The sequence below is a fragment of the Artibeus jamaicensis genome, unplaced genomic scaffold, assembly GCF_021234435.1.
Source record: "Artibeus jamaicensis isolate MK-2021 breed Jamaican fruit bat unplaced genomic scaffold, CSHL_Jam_final contig_464, whole genome shotgun sequence".
In the NCBI taxonomy this organism is placed as follows: domain Eukaryota; kingdom Metazoa; phylum Chordata; class Mammalia; order Chiroptera; family Phyllostomidae; genus Artibeus; species Artibeus jamaicensis.
The window spans coordinates 12,096,315-12,121,571 of NW_026521842.1; the positions used below are offsets into that span (position 1 = coordinate 12,096,315).

General features: G+C 41.2%; 1 protein-coding gene across 5 annotated transcripts in view; it reads right to left on the reverse strand.

Annotated features, from left to right (window-relative positions):
* CNTNAP4 (contactin associated protein family member 4) overlaps positions 1-25,257 on the reverse strand; it is a 254,062-nt gene that overhangs the window by 42,006 nt on the left and 186,799 nt on the right. For all 5 annotated transcript variants that reach the window (XM_053666681.1, XM_053666682.1, XM_053666683.1 and 2 more), the window contains 3 exons: positions 16,364-16,561; positions 12,170-12,326; positions 7,796-7,923 (listed from right to left, as the gene is read on the reverse strand). In XM_053666681.1, coding sequence (XP_053522656.1) covers positions 7,796-7,923; positions 12,170-12,326; positions 16,364-16,561 — 483 coding nt within the window. The remainder of the gene's footprint in view (positions 1-7,795; positions 7,924-12,169; positions 12,327-16,363; positions 16,562-25,257) is intronic.

Here is a 25,257-nt window from a genome sequence, read left to right on the forward strand (position 1 = left end):
TGTCATCTGCATTCCCTATTTGGTCATGTCCCTCTTGATGTCTTTTACCCTCTTCCTGCCTGGCTCACAGATGGCCACCTTCTCGCCATGTCTTCGCGTGGCCTTTCCTGTGCACACAGTTGGGGGTGAGCGGGGGGAGCACTCTCTGGTGTCCGTTCCAGTTCTCATGAGAACACAAAGTTAATCAGATTAGGGTCCCACCCTTATGACGTCACTTAACTTACTTCCTTATAGACCCTAACACCTAATACAGTCACTCTGGGGGGCTGGAACTTTAACACATGAATTTTGGGGGTGGAGAAACAATTCCCAGTCATATAAAAATATCCCTATTTTAATTGGATTGCTTTCCTTTCACCACTGACTTTTGAGGGTCCTCAGTCAATTCCCAGCTGTCATGCCGCTTTTCTCATCAACAACATTAACATCGCCGACTGCTCTCCCCTCCTTGAAATATTTTCTTCACATTCTCAGTCTTCTCTCTTCCTCCTCACCCGCTTCATCCTGTCAATGCTGGAGCGGCCCAAGGTCCTGTCGTTACACTTCTCCATCCACAGTAACTCCCACTGGTCCATCTCATGGCTTTAAATATGCTGATGACTTCATATAATAAATATATATATATTTCTGAAGCCTGGAACTATCAAACTAGTAATTCCATATCTCTATCCAAATGTCCAATGGCATCTCAGCTTTATGATGTTTGAAAATTACATCTCTTTATTTCTCTGCAGCTCTCTGAGCCCAGCCACAACCTCCCACACCTCAGTACATGCCAAGTCCGTGGGCCGCTGATGGGTATGTACACTCGACGCCTTGGTGTCGCTCTGGACTCTTCCTTTTTTGATCCACATCAATCCATTGGCAGATCTGACTGCTGTTCTGGACGGCACCCATACGATCACCGAGCGCAGGGCCAAGCCACCACAGTCTATCTGCAGGGCTGCTGATATGGTCTCCTGAATGGCCTCCTTGCTTCAGCCTCACCCTGCTCAATCTCACTGAAGCCTAATGCAGAGCACTTAATCCTTCTTCTCAAATGCTCCAATGTCTTCCAATCTCACTCACATTGAAACATAAAGAACTTTCAGGAAGGTCCCCCATGATCTGAGTGCCAGTTTCCATCCTGACCTCCACGATTCTCCTATGCATGCACTCTGCCCCAAACACGGGGACCGTGTCGCCGTTTCAGGAGCACGCCAGTCACAGCCCCCCTTCTCTGTGGGTTTCCAGAGCGCTCTTTGAAGGTATACATGTCTTGCTGCCTTGTTTCCTTCAGATTTTTACTCACACACCACCTTCTTAGTGAACATTTACTGACCATTCTATTTAAAGTTTCCAGTCCAGCCCCACTCCTGCCTCAACTATACTGCCTTCACAACATTCAGTAGCTTCGAGCGCACCACACACTTTACTTATTTGTTTATTGTTTATCCCCCCCCAAGAGAACTGGAGCTCCAAAAATGTAAATATTTTTGTCTACTTTGTTTACTGCTATCTCTCTCTATGTGAGGAAGGAACAGTATAATGTACAGGCTTAATAAATATTTGTTAAAGGAAATTATAAGATTTCCTTTGTAAAAGTAGCAATCAGAAAGCTTAGAGTAATTGCTCCCAGTTCGAGTCCATCATATGTATCTCAATAACTACATACAAATTATTGGGTAAGTAAGTAGGAAGAGGGGAGATAGAAAAGAGAGAAAAAGAATGTGGGAAGAGGGAATACAAAGGTGGAGAAACTGTAGGAAAATTAAATAAAAAAAAACCCAAGGAGACAAAACAAATTATAAAAATAAAAGTGAAAAAAATTCCTTGATTATGAAACATAGTTGAGCTTGCAAAATTTTATGATTATTCACTGAAAGGGAATTGATCTTTACACTATTTCATGGTTTGTATGTAGTCTGCCAAATGGAACACAACTGTCCAACAGAAGAGAAATTAAACAAAACACTAGTCGATATCTTTTTCCAGTCTAAGAATATAACTTTCGCAAAGTTATTTATTGCCTACATACACCTAATATTATTTAATGCATTCTGGGAAGCTGTGATTACTCAAAAATGCAGACAAAATGAAGAAAATAATTTCAATGAGAATTTCTTAGAACAATAAACAGAACAACCTTTTCTAATTATGTAGGTTTAGGGGATGCCCTAATTAGATATAAAATTTCAACACAATGAATTAACCGAGAAAAAATGCATTGAATTAAATAGATCGAAAATTCAAGTGCCAAAGAAATAAAATATACTACCTTGAAGATTAATGAGCTGAGAGCAGAAATGTAGATGGTGCTTGCAACAACTCTTTTAACAGCTTATACAACGTATGTATATATTTTAGCACATCACATCCTATTTCAGGATGAATTGATACCAATGCACAACACTGATACGCATCCTTGTTAAGTTACTGACCTTTGAGGATAATTATTACTAAAAATATACAGTCAGAGAAAGCAAGTCCTCTACAAGGTGGAAAAATCAGTTCGTCCCAGAACTTTCCACAGCGACATTTCATACCAGAAGATAGAAGTGCCCACAGATTTCTGACAGAAAGGAAAGGTATCCAGCCTCACTTTTTTTTAAGTGTTAGAACAACTGGCAGAGCTCAAATTTCAAAGGGCCCTGAGAGCAAAGCACACAGAAGCCCGGTTGGTGAAAAATAAAACCCTACTTCAGAGTGAAAGGTAGGAACCAGGAGAGACCTGGAGAAGCTGCGCAAGGCAGACACATGACTGCATCTCTGGGTGCAGAAAGCAGAGGCAGTACGTACAGACTGGTGAGAGTCACGAATCGCAGCCCAGAACTGTTACACCAGTTTCTGAAAAGACTAAAGTGCGTCTCCTCCTAACCTAGGAAATCCACTCCCGGGTGTATGTGCAAGAGCAGCAAAGACACATGCCCACAAACACACTTCTATACAGATGTCCAAAATCTCAACTCTCAGACAGTGCAATCCGAGAAGAAATAAATCAAAATAACAATCATTTAAGAATAGAGAGACTCTGGTAATAGGACTAGTTAGCACTAAAAAAAATAACTATACAAATAATAGCAAAACTAGCAATAATTGGAACGCGGGGAACAAAACCAGGAGGAGAGGACAAATGAGTGCTAATTTTCCCACTTTTCAGAATAGAGCAGTACTGTCTAAAATTAAAAAATGAGTTTACTATCAAACCTACTGACCCTATAACCTTTTAAAAATTTCATAATTTTGTAAAGGTTTGAGGGATCATTCAAGTCAAATACATAATTTATCAGATATATAAATAAAATAAAGCAATGCTTTTGGCTTCATTTAGGTTTCTTCTTTCTTTGTCAATTTCAATTAATAAAGTTTTACAAGTTTATTCCTAAATCTCACTTTCCCTGTCAGGCAGTGGTTTTCCACCTGGAGCAGTCCTGCACCCCGGGAGTCATTTAGAAATTGCAGAAGACATGCTGGTTGTCACAATGGGCAGCGCGGTGCTACCGCCCACGTGGGGAGAGGCCCCAACATTGCTAAATGCCCTAGGATGTACAGGACAGACCCAGGCCTACCAGGGAATTATCCAGCCCAGGGTCAAGGTTGGGAGACCCTGCGCTAGAGGTATCTGGCAACGTCTGCAGTAACCCTCTGTGTGAACCAGCACTTCTCGGTTGTGGGATTCTCGGTGGTTATGATGCTCTTTTCTTTCAGATTCTGTATATCTTAAAATTTTGTAGTGATTATAGGTCAATTAAATCATTAATGTTTAATAGTAAAACACTGAGTAAACCATATGTGTCTGGAATTGTCAAGAAAGAATATTATTGTGGTCCCAAAAATTATTAGGAGCCTCAAAATAAGGGACATTTTTTGAAAATGTTAGGACTTTTATTCCTTCACATTTGTGAAATTTCTTAAATATAAATTATTACTACCACAAGTCTTTTCTAAAGCACAGAAAACTAAAAAAAGCAAAATAGGCCCCAAAATATATTTTCTCCAAGAAAAAAAGTATCTCAGATTTATAAAGGCACTATGCTACTTAAAAAGTGAAAAGCAAAAGTGTGAGTATTAACTGAGACCGTGTGCTTATTTGAAAGCTCTTTCACTCCCGTGAGCCCACACTGACGAGAAATGGCGTGGCGGGAACTAGGTGGTCTTTGTGCTGTGTGATGTTTTCATCAGAGTAAGGCTTTCAGTAGAACCAACTCCTTTCATTGAAAGTATATGTTTGCATATCATTTAATTGCTTATACAATCAAAAACTTCTTCCTGTCTCGCACAAACAATTCACAAACTATAGAGTTCTTGAGCTGTATATGATAGATCATTCTCCTTCTTTAATAAACTGCTATTTATTGATTATCCTTCATGTAACAGGTAATGTACTAGGTACCAGGAACACAATAATAAATGAACAATGGACTTGCTCTTGAGAGGCTCGAAAATAATGAAAAGCCAGTATGAGAAATATGCCTTTGTAATGTGGTCGACATCCTCTGAAAGTGTAGGGCTAAGTATTATAGAGGCCACTGGAGGGTCTCATGGAGGAAGGGTCGGAATCCGGGTGACAGCTTTCAGCTGGTCCCCCAGCTGGGGGACTGGGGAGGTTGTGCAGATGAAGGAAGCGAGTGAAGAGGAAATGAAGCCCAGCACTCTCAGCAATCCGCGAGTTTGCTTCGGGCCGTGGGACCTGCAGAGGTATGGGACAATCCCTGCAGATGCCTTCCTGATGGACATTCAAAACCATCTAGCCCTTTCTCCTTATCACTGGAGGGAAAGTGCTGAAGCTGTGCCCACTGCAGATGGCACACTCCCCAGGGGGTTCTGATACCTGCTCAAAGCAGGGCACTGCTGGGAACCTCCACAATGGAGACGGCCCTGTCGCGCCTGGGCGAGTGGGTGGAAAGGAAAGTACAGGAGCCTTCCTAGTTATAACCTACACATTTGAACATTAAATTATTTGTAATTTATTTCCATATTCTAAACAAATTAATTCATTAAGCTCAGTATGTACTAAGTGCTATGTCCGTAGCACAACGTTAAAGGCAGCTTTACCATTCACATCTGCTGTACTTGAGGTGAAATGCAGAATGATGTGAATGATGACTCTGATCTCCAACAACAGCAGCAGTAATATGGGACTTCAGAACCATCTACATTTTTTAAAAAATGCAAAGAAGGACTTGGAAAATGACAATGTCAATCAGTTAGGGGTAAGCTCGTGTCTGGTACCAGTAAGTCTCATACTCATTTTCGTTTATTTGGCCTGCTCTCACAAAGCTTCTGTCTTCCTTCCTAGAAAAACAGGCTTGATACAGAATTTTAACATCTCTGATTTGTGTGATAAAATCAAAATATTATTTTTTTATTCTCATCTTTCCATTTTTCTGTTCAAATCTAAAAATTCCTTGTTTCAGTGAATGGTACTAACAGCTTTCCTGAAATCAGAAAGCTGGAGACTACCCTCGTGCCCTTTCAGCCTCAATTTCCATCTAAAACACAGTGAACGCACCCCTCTCATTGAGCCCGTTTCTGAGCCCCATGCCAACCACTGTTTGGTCAAGTGCTCACCATATTTCCTTGTCTTACATCAAAGGTTATTTTGCTCTGGACAGTGTGGCACGGTTGGTTGGGCATCATCTCATAAACCGACAGGCTGCAGATTCGATTCCCAGTCAGGGCACACGCCTAGGTTGTGGCTTCTGTCCCCAGTAGGGGAGCCTACTGGGGACGACAGACCAATGTCTCTCTCTCACACTGATGCTTCTCTCCCGCTCTTTCTCTCTCCTTCCCCTTCTCTAAAATCAGTAAGAATGTTCTCGGGTAGGGATTTTTTTAAAGGTTATTTTGTTGGTCTTTAGGTTTATAAGTGGTCTTCATGCTTTCATTTGGACCATGAAAATTAAGCTATGTCTCAGCCTTAAGTGATTCAATGTTCCAGTCCTAATGCCTTGTGGATAGTGTCCACACACCTTTTTTGCACTTACAAGGCCCACAGTGCAGGATCCCAATTCTAGCAGCCCCGTATATCTACACCCTGCCTCCTTGGAAAGAAAAAAGAATGTGTCACCCTCGGGGGTATATTTCCCATAAAGAGTAAAGGGGTGTCTGTTTTTCTGCAGCCATTGCCCTTCTTACTGAGAGAATTAAAGAAACCCCTTTATAAAGAAACAGCCTTATGACCGCATGTGAGGGTGAGCCTCAACCCTAAAATAGATGTAGGAGACAAGAAGGCCAAGGAAAGCTCTCAATGACCATTTTATTAATGTCATAGATTAACTAGCAGGTCGCTAAATACTGTGACTATTTTCAAATTCTTATTCCTAATGTTGTTGCCCTCCCTCCGTATCTCCAGAGTCACAAACACTTAAACGCTAGTTTCCCAGCCTCGGCACTGTTGACGATTTGGACCAAAGACAATTCCTTGCTGCGGAAGGCTGCCCTATGCACTTCAGGATATTGAGCAGCATCTCTGTCCTCTGCCTTTAGATGCCACAGCACCCAACCCCCTGCAACAACGACAGCCCAAAGTGTCTCAGATACCACCAGTGTCCACTGAGGGGGGGTTAATCACCTTGGGTGGAAAATCACTGCTCTAAAGGAAAAGGAGCTGTGTGCTTAAGCTCATGGCAGGGAGTTTTCCAGAAAGAACCTCTAAGAGACTGACCTCATTCAAAGTAGACCAGTTCCCCAGGGGTTGTGGCAAATGAAAGTGAAAGGGCCAGAGGAAACCGGTCGGGGCTCCTGAAGGTTGAGATCTGAGCCAGTGATGGAAATGCATGTGATATATGAAACTATTTCTCTATAGTCACACAAAGTTGTTGCGCTGTTCAGGATGCATCTGAGTTTACAGGTTCATCTCTTCACACATAATTTTCCTCTCCATGAAATATTCTATGGCATCTTCCTGTGATTGTGTAAGGCCTACCAGCTGAACAGGAAGTTGAGATGATAAAGAGTAGGGAAGATAGGTATAATGGCAGATGGGGTTTTTTTTTACAATGTATGTATAAATTTCAATAGCTTGGTATCATCTTTGCTTTTCAACTAAGCAACTTTGGCTGTGTATCCCCATAAATTCATTGAATCGTCAGAGCATCTCTCCTCTGTTGAGTCTCTAGAATAAAATTTTATTTCAGTGTATGCTTTAAAGTATATGTTTCTTCTATTTCCATTTAAGTGTTAGAAAAACCAAAAGCTTAAATAATTAATGCATCTGTCTTTATACACCTAACTGATTTCAGAGAGCTTATGAATGAATACATATGCTTATTCCATTGCCTGCTGAAAATATAGATTTTTCTGTGCAACTATATTTGAACTTTAAAAGTCTAGTTTAAAGTGTTAATACATTGAATATACACAGTAGCATGTCCCACTGAGTTAGAGCAAACACACACTCTGAAAAAAAGGAGATTGAAAGTTGAAATGTGTTTGACTATGCTGACATTTGGTTCTATTTCTAATCCCACCCCAACTCCCAACAACATACGTTGCTCAGTATTTTATAAATCAGCATGGAGGCTTTCCTGTGGGGGTTACAGCGTGTGGAAATTCAGGAATGCTGGGAGATATTCATGAATCAACCATTATGCTTAGTGGCTTCTTTCTCTTGGGTCTTAAGAAGGTTTGCTGCTCCAACATTTATTACAGGGCTTTCCACGTCACTAAGGTATTTTATTTGTTGACTGACAGACTCTTTCAGACATATGAGTTTTCACAATGAAGGTCAGATGAATTATTTTATGATAGAAACATGATTGTCAAGCGACATCACTTTCCTCAGCAATGCTGACAGCACGTCGCCACCACTTACTGTCCCCCCAGCAGAGCAGAGGCCCCAGTCTGTACGCTGCTTCCGAGTGCGGCCGGCCTGTGTCCGTGATCACTATCTTAGTCACTGGCAGATGTTCTTTATAAGAAAGGAATCCAGTGTCATTGGTCCTAAAACACAGGAACAACAAAATCCTTAAAATTACTCTGATTAACATAATTATCAAATAAACAATAGGCCTTACTGCATTTCAAAGGCAAGATGTTCTGAGCTAAATTTGCACCACAAGATTAAGGGTCAAATTGCTTATCTGAGCTCATAAAAATATGGCAACATTTAAATTTCCCCTGAAGACAGAATAAAGTTGATTTTCAAACTCATTCAGCCTTTTTCTACCTTAAAATGGAAGTGTTAACCCATTAACATTTAGTATAATGATTCATATTGTGTTTTTAAATCTACAATTTTGATATTTCTTTCTTATTTTTCCTATATGATTTTTTGTATTTCTGCTCCCCTTTCTTGTCTCCTCTTGGTTTACACTGTATTCTTGTATTTAATTTTATTGTCTTTATTCACATTTTAGCTGTATGTCTTGTTATTGTATTTTAATACTGGCCTCAGTGATTAGAAAATGCATTCTTCATTTATTAATCCACTTAAATTTTACATTGTATTACTTAATATAAAATGTCAGAAGCTTAATACAAGATAATTTCTTTCACACGCCCCGCCAGAGACGCCTGTTTTTTATGCTACTGTTGTAATGTAGTTAAATCCAGATGTTGCAAACTTTATAATTCAATAGTGAATTATAAATTGTTTTTTATTAAGAGAAAAAGTTACGTTCACTGACATATTCATAACCTGCAGTTGCTTTATTCCCCCCGGTGTTTCTGGGTTCTCATCTGGTGGCATCTCCTCGGCCTGAAGGGCACATGCCAGCATTTCTCAGGGTGCAGCCCTGTTGGCAACAAATGTTCTCGGCGCTCATTTAATAGGAAAAGAACCTCGTTTTACCTTCATTCTGAAATACATTTTGCTTAAAATAGAATTCTAGGTTGACTCTGCTTCTTCTGTCAGCCCACTAACGGTCATTCCACGGACTTCTGATGAAGGGTCAGCCTTCACCAGCATCCTCATCCCCCATATGGAAGGTACTTGCTCCACCAGATCCACCCAACCCGGCTACTTCCGAAACATGTATCTTTATCATTCGTTTTTTTTTAGCAATTTGAACAGTAGTCCAAGGTATAAGCTTCTCTGTTTTTATTTTGCTTGATCTCCTCTGAGTTTCTGGAATCTGTATATTGAGGTCATATGAGTTATCTATGACAACGTAACAAATTACCCAAAAAACTTGGTGACTTAAAAAACAGCACCATTCGTGGTCTATTGGTGCACCCTAGTCGGGACTCTGGGCATGGCTGAAAGGGACCCTTTGGCTCAGGGTCGCTCCCAGGGCTATGATCAAAGTTTGGGTGAGGACTGCAGTCATCTCAGGGACTGCCTGGGCAGGGATCCGCTGCCAAGCCCGCTCAAGCGCTTGTTGCCAGTACTCTTTGTCATTGTTGGACTGCTATTCACTGGCATTGGCTGAAGGCCACTCTTGATTCTCCGCCACATGGGCCTGTCCCCAGGACAGATCACAGCATGACGGTTCGCTTTATTAGAACAAGAAAGCCAGAGAGCCAAGGAAAGGGGTGTACGAAAGTCAGAAGTCGGTCTTTTGTAATCTAATCTGGGAAGTGATATCTCATCACCCTCACCACATTCTATTCGTTGGAAGCAAGTCGCAAGGTCCAGGAGACCCTCACGGACAGGAAATTGTAGGAAGTGAACAGAAGGCCATGTGGAGCACCATGGAGGAGGCATGCTACCAAAGGTGTCTACTGAACAAAGTGAAGAAATTTTCAGCATTGCTTCATCAAATATATTTTTGCCTCTTTTTATTTCCTACTTTTCTGGGACTCCAATTTCTTGCCCATTAAATCACTGACATTTTCCCAAACATCACAAGGATTTTGTTAATTTTTTTCAACCTTTTTGTTGTTGTTCTTCAGGTTTAATAACTTCTATTGATCTGTCTTCAGGTTCATTAAAGATTTCTTCTGCGATCTCCTGAGTTGAAGTCCATCCAGTGAATTTTCCACTTCAGATGTACTTCCCTGTTCTAAAATTTATATTGGCTCCTTTGATATAGTCTGCATATAGCTGCTGAGCTTACCCTCTGTTCACTTGTAATTATTTTTATTTAGATTCTGGGCATGTTTATAATCACTGCTTTTGAAGTTTTTGCCTGCTAATCAATCATATCCCAGGGTCTGTTTCTAATAACTCCTTTTATTTTCTAAACTTTTAATCAAATTTTATCCTTTTTTAATATACAGTAATGGTTACCTTGTTCTGGACATTACAGATGATGCTGTGGAGACTCTGGATTCTGTTACTGTTTGTTAAATCGCAAACTTATCGCAACAAATTGTGGACACTGGATTTAAAACTTCATTAGGGTGGGCCTATGTCAGTTTTACCTAGTTTTTAATCTCAGCCTTCGCTGTAAAGACACAGACCTTCTGTTACAGGAAACCCAAGGGACTCCCAAAGCACACTCATCTCAGTTAGGGTGACAAACTCCAGAGATGCCGTGTCTCCTCTGCTGGAAGCTACTGAAATTTCTGCTTGTTCAGTTTTTCCAGCTGTTTCTCTCTGCTTGGTTCTGAGAAATCACCTCTGTGCATGTGCAGTTCAGGGGTCAGCACAGGATCCGACCTGGATCTGAGGGAGTTCATACGGTAGACTCCCCCGGGGAGGTTTTCTCCTTCCTGGGGTTTCCATTCTCCCCTGAGTGCCCAGTAATTCTGGCAGCCCCAGACTCTGCGCTCTGACTCCCCTGGTCCCAGCCCCCAGCTAGTTTCTCTGTGAGTTCTAGCCACCCCATGTCATGTGGGCTGATTCGTTCCCTCAAAGGAAAGGCATATAAACAGATACCTCACCCACCTGAGTTTCTGCTGTCCAAGGGGCAAAGGCTCCCAGCCTTAGCAGTTTCTATCTACATTTGGTTGTTCTCTACTTACTTCAAGTAGTTGCTTTTATAGTTTTTCTGGGTTATAAATGTTCTCAAGGGAACATTATTTATTTCTATGCAAGTTTTATCACCATAAGGGAAAGTTAATATAAAAAGTTTCAAAATCTTATGTTTCAAAATTATTTTTCATTAATAATAATGTTATGGAGGTATTAAGAGAGTTATTGGTGACTAGATTAGTTTTTTCTTCTGTTAAGCATTGCTATGAATATTTTATCCACATCTTAACATACAGTATTACTGTGTAGATGTTCTTTGTGAAGGTAGTGAGAAAAAAGAGTATAAATTTGTAAAAACTAGAGTTTGAGTATGAAAGACAATACTCCCCAAAAATGAAATAATAAAAGCACAACCATGACGCCACACAGACGCCTCCTTCTAATGTGTTCCACAAGAACCTGGCTTCTGGTATAGCATAATCTTGATGTTTGCCAAATAAATCAATGAAACACAAAATTCAAAATGTGAGCTTCATTAACAATGAACTGATGACTGGGGTTCATGTATATTCTATGACCAAATCAATCATATTTACAACCCGATTGACTATTAATTTTTTTTTAAATAATTCTTATGTGCAGAACCAGGTGCATAGTAATGTAGCATGCACACGGCATATTGAAATGCAAAATGAAAACTTAAAAATATGTTTACTTAGCAAATAAAATCAATGTACAACCCTAACTCTAGTAAAAATTATAATAAATGTATTTTTAAGTTTTCAAAGGAAGATACATACTTAAGAGTTTTGTTCTATTTAGAGAATACTTGAATCTCAATTTTTAAATCCCTAAAATGTTCCAGATTTCCTCTTTCAAAATATGATAAACAACAGAACATTAGTTCTTTGGGGCATGGTTTATCCTTTAAAGACATAAAAAAGCTACATGTTCATATAATTGTGGGAAATTCTAAGATTACATTTTTAAAGGTTTTAGAAGCAGCTTATTGAGAAAATGTGCTTTAGCAATTACTGGCTGTAAATATATTTCGAGAATAATAGAATGCTTAATTACACTTCCTTTCAAAGAGAACAATAATTGACTTACGATGAAGAGGAAACATGAAGCAGATGCCTCTTTCATCCCATTACATAAAAAAAGTACATGACTGAACAGTCCATTACAAAAAAAAAAATGAAATAAAAAGCCATTGATCTTGACATTTGGGATATAGACTGATTATAACACATTTCAAGGAAACATACTTTCATCTCATTTTCTTCACTGTGCTAACTTGTTCAGTATCTACCTAGCTCTCTAATATGTTGAGTGATCCATTTAAATAAATGAACTTTGTTTGGCAAAAGAAAATCATATGGAAGTCACCATTCGTTCCGGTCAGCATTGCAGTTGCAGTAATACTGAGAATCCACGCAGTTCCCCTGCAGACCACAGGCACATTTTTGAGGGTCAGGCAAAGAACCTCCCCAGTACGTCTGTGTTTCATTGGTTCTTCCGACCCACCAGCTCAGAGGGGTTCCATCTGAAAGACAAGTACCAGAAATGTGGCATCTGCTCCGTGCCCCGTGGCCTTCCATCCCAGAATAATTCCCTTCCTTCCCAAATTATTAAAAAGAATAAAAGGTAAAAGAGAAAGACTGATTAAATAGGCAAGATATTGTAATTGATGGCATTTCTGAAGAAACCTTTTTTAAAAAATATTTGATTATATAAACTTAAATGATTGACATATGTGTCTTGGGTAAAAAGACACCAGCAATTCCTCTTTAATTCAGGCATGGTAGTAAAAGTGTATTGAGAGCAGTTCGCATATGTAATTTCTTTTGAGAATGATTTTTGAAACAAGTTAGCATAAAAATATAAACCAAAGTAATTAACATACATAATATTTGAGATTCTAAAATGGGAGTAAAAGACAGGAAACTGTACTTGAAAAATAATTAAATAAAAAACATTATAGAATGTTATGTAAAATCAATGGCTTATCTCAATGCATGTATTGACTAAAATACAGTAGCTGTCTATTAAACATTAGACATGGCATGGCACTTCTTTGTCATGATTTAAGATTTATTTGGAAGTAGGGATTTTTTCCCTTTATTTAATGGCTTGGCTATTTATTTGGAGACTACAGAATAATGCTGAAAGATCTTAATGCCTGAAGCAAACACCACATTCAAAAACAAAGTTTCCCTTAACCAAACACATCACTTTCTATGATGAATGTTCAACTACCAGCTCACTTCTCAAAGTTCAAACTAAACATGAGGTCAAGGAACTGCAGCAAAGAATAGCCAGAACAGTTAGGTAGGAGTTTGAGGAAAAAAGGTAAGGCATGCAGACAACCTCTCACTTGAAGAGAGAGAGAGACTGCAGTCACTGAAGAATCAGGGCATGAGAACATGAGATCAGATCAGTCAGCTGTTCAGAGGTACTTCATCATTTTCCTGTTGACTTTCAAATCTTTGAAGTTATCAGCCCCACTGAAAATCTGGGACTTTTACTAATTTCTCCCTTACTTATGAACACCAGTGTTCACTGTAACTCACTGTTACACGGTTACATGGCAACTTCTCTCCCAGCATTACTAGACGCATGAGACCAGTCATGCCATAAAATACAAGGCTTGTGTTATGCATGAAGATACTGATATCAAGAATCTTCATTTTTAAAACTGCATAGTTAATTCATCAACAGAAGGTGAAACCTATTTGAAACATTTGCCAGATACATTTCAATATACTGCTCAAAACATGTGTCCATAAAGAGAAAACAAATCATCATTGCTAAAGAGGAAATAATATTTTTACCTCTAAGTGTCCCATCTGCCCTATAAAGTAGAAAGCACTGATGTTTTAATGGTACCAAATACCTTTGGTTCCATCCGAGGCTTTTTAAAAATGTCCTAAAGAATTTAAGCATAAAAGGATTTAAGATAATCGTGAAATTTTAAAAGTTAAAAATTAAAACTATAAAATACCATCATCATGGGAGAACATTCCACTGTGCAGAGATAAAACCCCGGTGACTTCTGTGTTCACACTGGTCGGCCTTCTGACGCGCTGCGTCAGCAGAGCCACAGCTGAAACACGCTTCCATAGCCAGCCTGCCTCGTTCACCCACAGACGTGGCACTCTTATCACTGAACTCAGCCATAGCCTCGAGACCGGAATTTGTGCCTTTAACTCATTTGCCATCCTCTTCTTGTTCTCCCCACATGTTTCTTAGTTTGACCTCAAATTCCAAATTACCTTCTCTCGTTTTAGTTTTTCCACCTTGAATCAATTCAACATGAATTCGAGGCTCATGGACCTGAGAAAAGCTGTGCATGTAACAAGCACCACCCTCCCCCATTCCAATGTTCTAACGGTCACTGCTTTCTTTCCTGGACTATCGGGCCCGGCTGAAACACTGGCCACGAGGTGGGTGTTCCTGCAACTCTGTGTCATCCCCTCCACTCTGGGTGCTGCTGGCTCACTAACCCCTGGGGATTTTGTGTTCTGGTTCTTATAGAGTTTGACTCTTTTGGGATTTTAATAATTATCTTTCCTGTACTTAAGCTACTTAATTCATTCTGTTCCACAGCATCCATCTACCCTTCTGCAGATGTTCTCTTAGAATATACTTCCAAATTTGCTTATCTATATTTTAGATTCCAAGATCGGTATTTACCACTGAGAAACAATCAGTTGCACATTAAACTGGTATATTACCATAACTACAATGTTCTGGAGAGCTGGGGACAGGAGGAGCTCACTTCGCGCACTTGGTACGTGTGTTATGAACCTGATTATCGCCACGCCCCTGTGAGGCTGGTACTGCTGGGCACATTTCAGAGAAGAAAAAGCAAAAACTAGAAAGATTCTGCCATCCAAGTTCTACACCTAATCAATGAGGGGCCTGAAGGTTGAGCTTAGCTCTCTCCCATGCTCTTGGCACCACAACTACCTGAAGGTGAGACCCAGGTGGGACTGAGGTTTCAGGGGCATGAGATTTCAGCAGAGACCAGCAAGATGGAGTAAAAGATGACGGAAGAGCATTTCTTAAGGGAGAGGAGGGAGGAAAAGGAGGAGGAGGGGGTGGAAGTCAGGCACAGGGCAGGGGGAAAACCTGGTTGTATGAAGTTGGTGGACAGTAAATAGGAACGGTGCTTAACTGGAAACAAAAGATTCAAATGTCACATCCAGAGTTCAGAGTGTTTCGGCATGACCCATATGACATATGATGACCACACGTGAAACACACTTCTAAAATTCTGGATATTCTATCTAGAACTCTAACCTCTGTTACGAGAACAAATAGCAGTTAACATCAACCAAGTGGCTTTGCTGTGCTGATGTCTTAAAACTGTCCCTAATGTCTACAGAATAATACACCTGCTAGAGTATTTCTGCTGGAAAACAGGGTTGGGAAGCGGCATGAGGGCTGCACAGGCTGGCGGGTCCAGAATGTGCAGTTCTGGTCCAGACAGAAGCATCTGTAGTGGACAGACACGAGACAAGAAGGCACTGAAGCCTTTGGTTTTTAAAATATTTTGATTATTTATTTTCAGAGAGAGGGAAAGGGAAGGAGAAAGAGAAAGAGGAGGAGAGAAACACCAGTGTGCAGTTGCCTCTTGCACGCCCCCTACTGGGAACCTGGCTCACAACCCAGGCATGTGTTGTGCCCTGACTGGGAATCGAACCAGCATCCTTTTGCTTCATAGGCCCACACTCAATCCACTGAGCTTCACCGGCCAGGGTGGCACTGAAGATTTTTAAATAGAAAACTGTTGTCATGGCAGCAGTGTTTCTTAAAGGTTATTTTTCATAAAGATTAGGGCTTTAGATTACACACTGGATGGTTAGAAGGCATGGAAAGGAGCAAGCTGGGAGGCCAGCTGAAATCTCCTGCAGTAACTTAAAAAGGTCAAGACCTAGAGTAAGGCAGAACTGGTAGGACCTGAGGTGTCCTCACATAATGAGATGTTCTAAAGGAGCAAACACAAAGGCAAAAACAGAATTTAGGAGCAGACTGGTCATTAAAAGTAAAATACAAGAAAGAGTTAAAATGGTTTTCTGATTCCTACTTGAGCTGCTAAATAAACTGGCTTTCCAACAGCCTATTTTAATTTTCAATTATACCCAGAGGCTTATTGTCAACAATCCATGAAAAAGGGTCACGCAGAATAGTCATTTTCAGAAAAACTAAGTCACATTTTTATTAGCTCTTTTCCACGGTAAAACAAACTGCATGTGTCGCTTGCCCTTTATAAGGTAAACAGTGTGAATTCACCGAGTTTCAGAATGAAGCCCTTTTCTGTACAGTCTTAAGGTCAGGAAGGGACTCCGAGGGCAATCAAGGCTTTGAACAAAACTCAGTGTAAATTGACCTTGTTCTTTTCTTCAGGCAACAGCACCTCTGTGACTACCAGTCTGTGACATATTTGCTGAATATACAGGGAGATACAACCTCTTGGGTTAAATGCCACCACCTCGGCAGAATTAAAAGTCCTCGAAGCTGGTTAAGGAAAGTACACTGGCGATGTGTGTAGAGGGACAGAGGATGTGGTTTACTTACCTTGATTATTTACAAGCCGTGACTTCTTACAATAGTAGGTCAGCTCCTGTTCACAGTGCTCCGCACGGTTTATTGTGGCCTGAAGCTGCTCCAGGCTGGCCGAGTACTCGAAAAACCCAGCATATGGGTTCTCCGGATGAGTGTTTCTCACTCTTGTTAACTCGGAGCCATTGTGCTGGATGATGGTCCATGCAGTTTCTTGGATGCAGAAATGGGGGAAGAAAGAGAGGAGACCATCACTAGTCTGCAAAAGTTAAAATAAATAAAGAAAATCAAAATCACCTTTCATCTGAGTCAAAACTTTCTAGTCATAAACCTCTCTGAGAGGTAGAATCAACACAAAAGGACTCTTAAAATTTAATATAAAAACACATGTATAAAAATTTTTTGAATTATAGTAAAGTGATTCTATCCCTGAAATTTATATGACAGCTATGCATTTGCTATGATTTTATTTTACTTTTTCATATAATTTAGCAAGATAATATTTATGATGAAAAATATTAAGAAAACTGATTATTAAATTTTTGTGGTATATTTCATCAAATCTTGTATTCTACTTTCTAAAAATACACCATCATACATCATTATTTTATTTGCCTTCAGGAAAGAAAAAAATACTACCTATTATAATTGTAAAGCACTGTGGAGTATTGATGTGATACACCCTAAATTCAGAGACATTACAATGCAAAAAGGGGCGGCATCTCAGAATTTGCAAAATATTTTGAATTACATAACATTAAGCAATGACTTCTGAAGTCTTGTAAAAAAAGTCAAAATTTTATGGCTTATGGTATATCTCTCTTCAAACAATATTCAATTATGAGTATATGTCTTTTCTTTTTAAATCACATTTGAAACAGTCATTTTGTAGTCACATGATCTCCATCAGTATGCAATGCAACAGAAGTTACTCTTTGGAACTGAACACATCTGATCCAGCACCAGCAACTCCATCAACACAAAAAACTCTAGAGCTGTCACTATGAACACCCGAAAACGTCTGCAGACATTTCCATCCTAGTGATTACCAGAAGTGTTTATTTTATTTATTTTTTCATCTTCTTTCTTTTTTTAAATATATTTTATTGATTATGTCATTACAGTTCTATTTCCCCCCTTCATTCCCCTCCACCCTGCACAACCCCTCCCCCACCATTCTCCCCTTTAGTTTATGACCATATGTCTCAAGTTCTTTAGATTCTATATTTCCCATATTATTCTTGCCCTCTCCCCTATCTATTTTCTACCTACCATCTATGCTACTTATTCTCTGTACCTTATCCCACCTTCTCCTTCTCCCACTCCCCTGTTGCTAACCTTCCATGTGATCTTCATTTCTATGGTTCTGCTCCTGACCTAGCTGTCCTCTTAGTTTGCTTTTGTTTTAGGTGTGGTTCTTAATAAATGTGAGTTTGCTGTCCTTTCACTGTTCATCTTTTTTATCTTCTTTTTCTTAGGTAAGTCCCTTTAACATTTCATATAATAAGGGCTTGGTGATGATGAACTCCTTGAATTTGATCTTATCTGAGAAGCACTTTATCTGTCCTTCCATTCTAAATGAAAGCTTTGCTGGATAGAGCAATCTTGGATGTAGGTCTTTGAATTTCATGACTTGAAAGGAATACTTCTTTCCAGCCCCTTCTTGCCTGTAAGGTCTCTTTTGAGAAATCTGCTGACAGTCTGATGGGCACTCCTTTGTAGGTGACTGTCCCCTTAGCTCTTGCTGCTTCTAGAATTCTCTCCTTCATTTTAATCTTGGCTAATGTAATGATGATGTGCCTTGGTGTGTTCCTTCTTGGGTCCAACTTCTTTGGGACTCTCTGAGCTTCCTGGATTTCCTGGAAGTCTATTGCCTTTGCCAGATTGGGGAAGTTCTCCTTTATTATTTGTTCGAATAAGTTTTCCACTCGTGGCTGTTCCTTTCCCCCTTCTGGTACCCCTATAATTCGGATGTTGGAGCGTTTAAAGATGTCCTGGAGGTTCCTAAGTCTCTCCTCATTTTTTTGAATTCTTGGTTCTTCATATTTTCCTGTTTGGTCATTTTTTCCTCTTTCTGGTCCACTCCTTTGATTTGAGTCCCAGTTTCCTTTCCATCACTATTGGTTTCCTGTGCATTACCATTCATTTCAATTAGTTTAGCCTTCATATGTTCCTCTAATTTGTGACTAAAATCAACCAGTTCTGTGAGCATCCTGATCACCAGTGTTTTGAACTGTGCATCTGAAAGTTTTGCTATTTCTTCATCGCTTAGATTTATTGGCTCTGGGGCTCTGAGTTCTTCTTGAGCCATGTTTTGATCTGTTCGTGCCTGTTAAGTACAAGGAGGTGTTCACCAGGGTGGGGCCACCCAGGTCGCTGGTTTGTGAGGCTGGATGTGGGGGCAGGGTCAGAGAGGGATGGAGGTGTAGGTGGAAGCACTGAGCCTTCTCACACAAACAAGTTTAAAAACACCAAAGTTTTAGCAACAAAAACGCAGCCAAACCACAGAAAATTGAACTACATGGAAGTCTGACAACAACGAACCCTTCAGCCAAACTGGTAAGAGGGGCAGAGCCAGCAGCAGAGTGGGGTCGGGTAGGAAAGATCCACTGGACCGACCAGGCACGCAGGCAGCTGTGGGCAGATCCCAGGTGTGGAGTAGCGGGCGAACCCACTGCGGGTGCAAGGCGGTGGACTCGCTGAGGGCTGACCACAGTCACACAGTCAAGCGCCGATAAACTGGTGAAGGAGCAAAGCGGTGAGACAGACCGTGCAGGCTCCAGTGGCAGGAAGTGGCAGAGGGGACCGCCATTGTCCCTTTCTGATACCAGAAGTGTTTAGATGAAATAAAAGTCCTATGTTGTTTATAACAGAAGGCAGGCACAATGTATCAATCCTTCAACTTTTCCAGCAAGACTTCATATCATATTTACTGTGCTATGTGCAGGCACAAGAATAGATTAATCAAAAGTTCTCTGATTTAACAGGTTGGAAACAGATTGGAAGTTGTCAAAACCCTCGTATATATGTATTGTTAAGTCACATAACTCTCTGTACTTCAGAGAAACATTTCAAATTAGAGAAAAACAGTGGATAGAATTTACCACCCCGCCCCCTTTTAGCTAATATATATCCACATGGTTCAACAAAGCAACCACGATACAGAGGTATGTGCTGAGAAACTTCATTCAGCCCTCTCCTGGCCATCAGAAGTTTGAACAGCCAGCTACATAAATGAGATCAGACGCGAAGGTGGCCATGTTGCCTTCTATGTGCGGATCGTTATTCTTTCTGAAACAACAGTTGTTATTTTCATTTCTGCCTTGCTTCGAAGCTCAGGACAGAGCTTTATCAGTAAACTACTTTCTTTGAGAAGGACCTGATATCCTATAAAAGATAATGAAGTCAGTTAGTGGGGCGAAGCAGCAGTACAGCACAGAACCCTTCAGGAGATCTTAGTGGCGGACGTGGCATAGGTCTGCCCCTTTAGAAAGTCAAAGGAAATCCGAGCTTCCAAGTTTCCAAATTTGGAAAACAGTCACAGGATAGAGTAAGCCACAGAGTAGGTCTAAAGTTCTGCAGCCTGACCCAGCTCAACCTCGACTGTTAGAAGTTTAAGATTATTAATGAAGCAAATCTGTTCACCTAGTCTCTGCTGGACTCTGCTCTTATTGTTCAGCAAAATGATTCATCTTTTCTTGTGGCAAATCAAAGGCATGCATGAAGAAGTTCGACTCTGGCTGAGCAGCTGCCGAAAGGGCAGGACAATAAACCTGCTGGGACCCTTTGTCTCCCTGCCTTTGGGGCCACTCTGCGAAGCACTCTCCTACAGTCTAGTGTGCCCTGGGTCACAACGAATACGGGGCTGGAAAGGTCGTCTAAGTTGCTGTAAGAGACTCAAGGCCACAGTGCATGACAGCCATTAAAGGGCAGCTTGTGTCAAAGTTTCCTTTTGAAATTCTGAAATTTCAATATTATGATCATTCCTGTAAGAGATTTTGTTTTCTAATAAAAAGTGCTACCAAGTAGGCGGTGAACCAGATGCTATGCTTATTAGACCATCCAGGTTCCCGGCGCGAGGCAGAGACAATGAAACCACCACCGTGGATTCTGAGCAAGGGAAACGGCCCCGGAGCCGTGTTCCCCTCCGACGGCACAATTTGCAACTCAGTCTTTTGTGACTTATTTTGGTGGTCTCTCCTGTGCGTCTGGAAGCTCTAAGAGAAGACTGCTAGCTTCTGGTTTGCTACCCACAGTATCTCCAGCACATGGCCCTGGGCCTTGGCACAACACGCAGAAGAAGACATTAAGGAAATGAGGAACTAAACCAATGAATACAACAGCGCACTGTCCAGACTAGAACACAACCTTCTAGGTGATCGGACTCTGAGACTTTCATCGCCTTTTAGCAGTTTCATAAGTGTAAACTGTAGATGACTGAGCACTGCATAATGAGGTTAAGACTGAAGTTGTGAAGGGTGTCAGATGCTATTATCCTCCTCACTAGTTACCCTGCCCCATTACACACTGTACCTACATTCACATACCCAGATATGCCGACAAAGACGCAGGTGATAAAGATACAGACACATGCATAGGAGATCTCTGGACCAAGGATCTTCTGACCCCGGAGCCTTAGCAGCAACCATCCCCGACACCCCATTTTTCCACAGGCCCATAAAAACGAGAGCCAGGGGCTCCTGTGTGTGCTAGAGCTGCACCACAAGTGAAAAACCCCTCAATTATGAGACGTGGAGCTTGTGGAGGATGGCTGGCACCTCTTCTCTCCCCCATAAAATGAGAAAGGAGAGAGGACACAAATCCTTATGTTTTCATCACTCTTAGAAGGTAAGCGAATGCTGCTCAGGGAGATAAGCCTCTAATTCTCTCCAGAGAAATTCACTATCTCTTATTTCTAAGACATATTAACATTTAATTATCCTTTAACCCAGGCTTCCAGGATTTCTTTTCCTTAGAAAGCAAGTTTCCTTGCAACAAATAATTCTTTTTTTTTTCTAAGCATGTGAAAATTTATTACTACTGTGTTTTAACAAATAATTCTTGTCTACAGACAAGGAAATTCCACCTGGCAGAGGTTCAGCGGACACCCCCTCCACTCCGGCAACAGCCAGTGTTGTCTCCACTCGCGCCTGCGTGGGTCTGTTCCATGGGGCCCCTCGAACGGTCATCTCACCACTTTCCTCATTGCGGACGTGTTACACAAAGCCTTCAAAGAGTGTTTTTTAGCTTTTATTGTCATGTCTGTATAAGAGCCATGATTGCATGTTGGTGAAAGTGACCCTCATGCAAAGAGAGTTGTTGAGGTAAGGAGACAAGGGAAATGAGCAAGAAGAGAGAGCTGAAATAGGCAGAAAACCTAGGAACACTGATAAACACACTGAACAATACTGAAAGGCAGATTGGGTCTCCTGGCGTCTCTCCCTGAGGATATTTCCAATAATATAAATTGTGTGTAAAGCAACTGAATAATAAGAACTTGATCTATCCTGGACTGAGTGCTGTTTTCAGCGTGGTGACCGTGTGGAGGGGAAACACGCTGCCTAAGCAACAGAGCTGTCGAGCCCGTGTTCTTTCCTGCTCAACAGTGAGGGCGACGGATGCGGCACAGCCTGTGAGAGCAGGTAGGAAGTGCTGCATCAAGGAAAGCCGGTGAGATGAAAGGAAAGAACATTCTGGAGCAAGGGATGTCAGCGAGGCTGCGTTTGAATAATGATGGTTAGTTATTAACTCTCACAGCTGTTAAGAAGGCCTTACGATTGAAATCCCTGAAGTAAAAACAATTTCATTGTAAGTCTTATACTCCCCACCCTGCTCACTGAGCAGCCTCAGGAGGCTGCAGCTCAGAATCACGCAGGGGCTTGTGAACAGAGCGGAGCCCCAGGCCTGGGTCCCGAAACCTGCTGACCCAGTGAAACCAAGCAGCCCACGGGGAAGGGTGACTGTAAGCCACGGAAGCATCATTTTCACAAAGTGTGAAAGCCACTGCTCCGACTTTCACGCCCCCACCCCCACTGAAACAATGGTCTTTATGCAATGTTTGATCACGAGAAACTTCCTGCATCTAAAGCCCTGTCATTATAGGAAAAGCGGTGGCTTACTGGAGCACTCCTACATTTCAATAGCGACAGACACTTGCATTCACATTATCCTAATTATTTGAAAATTATAGTTAGAACTCAATTTGAAAACGATTTTCCATTTTTAACATAATTTAGGAAAATGTCCATCCAAAAGACGTTTTCTTTGTGTTTTTCAGGTTGTAATGGTTAAAGGTATTTAAATACGTGTGAGGTCACAAGAAGTGAGCGACCGGAGGAGGGCCCGCACCCAGCTGTTCTGCCACCATGACCTTGGCCCCTCCAGTCTCCCAAACTGCAGGAAATAACTTTCTGCTGTTTCTGAGCTACCCGGTCTGGGGCTTTGTGGCAGCAGCCAGGAGCCGAGGCAGGCCGTGTCCTCCCTGGTTGCTGAAGCAAACAGAAGCCACCTGACTGCATTATAGGAAAACATCTCTAGACACACTCTGCAGAAATTTCTCCCCAAATCTGTTTTTCCCAGGTTTTACCTCCATCTGAAGTTTTTATTTTTTATATTTTCTTTTGTATTATATTTTTTCCATTGCCATCTGTCCACCTTATGCCCCCTTTCCACCTTCACCCACCTCCCTCCCACCCCAATCACCACACTGTTATGTGTCCATGAGTTCTTTTTCTTTTTGGCTTGATCCCTCCACTCCCCAACCGCCCCCCCCCCAAGCTATCAGCCTGCTCTCCATCTGAGTTTGTCCCCATTTTCCTTGTTTCTTCAGTTTTTTCATTAGATTCTACATATGAGTGAAATCATATGGTATTTGTCTCTGACTGGCTTATTTCACTTAGCATAATGTTCTCCAGGTCCATCCACAATGCTGCAACGGGTAAAATTTTTCTTCTTTTTCGGGGCCAAGTAGTATTCCATTGCATAAATGATAACTATTTTATCCACTCATCTACTGATGGACACTTGAGCTGCTTCCAAACCTTGGTTACTATATGTAACACTGTAATGAACATAGAAATGTATATATTCTTTTGAATTAGTGTTTCACGTTTCTTCAGATAAATTCCCAGAAGTGAAAGCACTGGATCATAGGCAGATCCATTTTCAATTTTCTGAGCTATCTCCATATTGCTTTCCACAGTGGTTGCACCAATCTGCATTCTCACCAACAGTGCAAAAGGTTCCCCTTTCTCTGCATCCTCACCAGCACTTGTTTGTTAATTTATTGATGATAGCCATTCTGACAGGTGTGAGACAGTATCTCATTGTGGTTTTAATTTGCATTTCTCTGGTGATTAGTGATGTTCAGCATCCGTTCATATGTCTATTGGCCACATATATGTCCTCCTTGGAGAAGTGTCTATTCAGGTCCTTTGCCCATTTTTTAATTGCATTGTTTGTTTTTTTGGTGTTGAGTTAGTATTACACATTAACACAAAGGAACTGTGGCTCTCATATTCGACCACCTCCTCAGTAGCTCATCTGAATGTGTAACAGACTCAAACTCAAAACGTGTAGAATTGATCTCCCTCCTTAAACCTTTCTAACCATATCTCAAATAATGGCAACTCGACCACTCCAGTTGCCCAAGACAAAAATGTGTTATTTGGAGCTCCTTCCGTTCCCTCACACTTCCCATGCATTCGAAGAGAAAACCAGACCTCCTTCTCTTATCTGCATTGCTGTTACCCCATCAAGCCACCATCACCTGCCCGCACCTGGATTCCTACATTTCTTTAACTGGTCTCCAAACAGGTTTCCCAACTCTTCTGATAGATAGATAAACAGACAGACAGACAGACATATAGATAGATGATAGGTACTGACCTATATGGATAGAAATAGAGATACAGGGGTGGGCAAAAGTAGGTTTATAATTGTAGGAAAAATAATGCAATCATTAATAGATACTAATACAAGAATAAACTGTGTTTCATGTACTCACAACTATAAACCTACTTCTGCCCATCCCTCTATATATTTTATACTGTGCATGTGCACCCTGATATATACATGGTTTCCTGACATCCCTCTACCCCTGCTGCTGAGTAGGATTTCCTACAACACAGGAGCAATCATGACCCTGTTAAGGGAAATCAGGTTGCATTCACCATTGTTTAAAACGCTCCAAAGTCTTTTTATCTCAATCAGAGTGAAACCAGAGACCTTACAACACTGTTCTGTGGACGTGGTGGTGCTTGCCTTCCTGCCCCCACCCTCGCTGACTCTCCTCTACTCCCCAGCTGCTCGCCACACGCCCGCCACACTGGATGTGCTGCTGGGCTGGAACACACCTGGTAAGATCACCCACCCCTCTCGGGACTCAGCAGTTCTATTTCCTCTGCCTGGGAGGCTCTTTCCCCAGATATTCACAGCCTGATTTTAAGTAGTAAATCCAACTCTCCAACACCTTCAATTTAACGTTTGCTTTTTCTGACTTCCTGACAGAGCGGGACCACTGGAAACTTTCTGAAGTGATGGAACAGGTGGCTATCGAGCAGCTAAAATGTGGCCCGTGAGACTAAGGACCTGACATTTTAATATAATCTTCTTTTAATGAATTAATTTACATTTGTAAAATTTATTTCCATTCACTCGGTTCATTAATTTCAATTAGGTTTGAATCTAAATAGGCACTTGTTTACTAATGGCTACTATATTAGACAGCACACTTCATCTAGATTCCATTTCTTGGCACTTGATGAAGGAATCAAGATTTCCTCTTCACAACATGTATATACAACTTCCCTCAGCACCACTGCTGCAAAGGAAGCTCGACCCCTCTATTTTGTTTCGCTGGCCCGTTTATCCCTACGCCAGTCACACACTGCTGTGCTTAGCCCATCCGG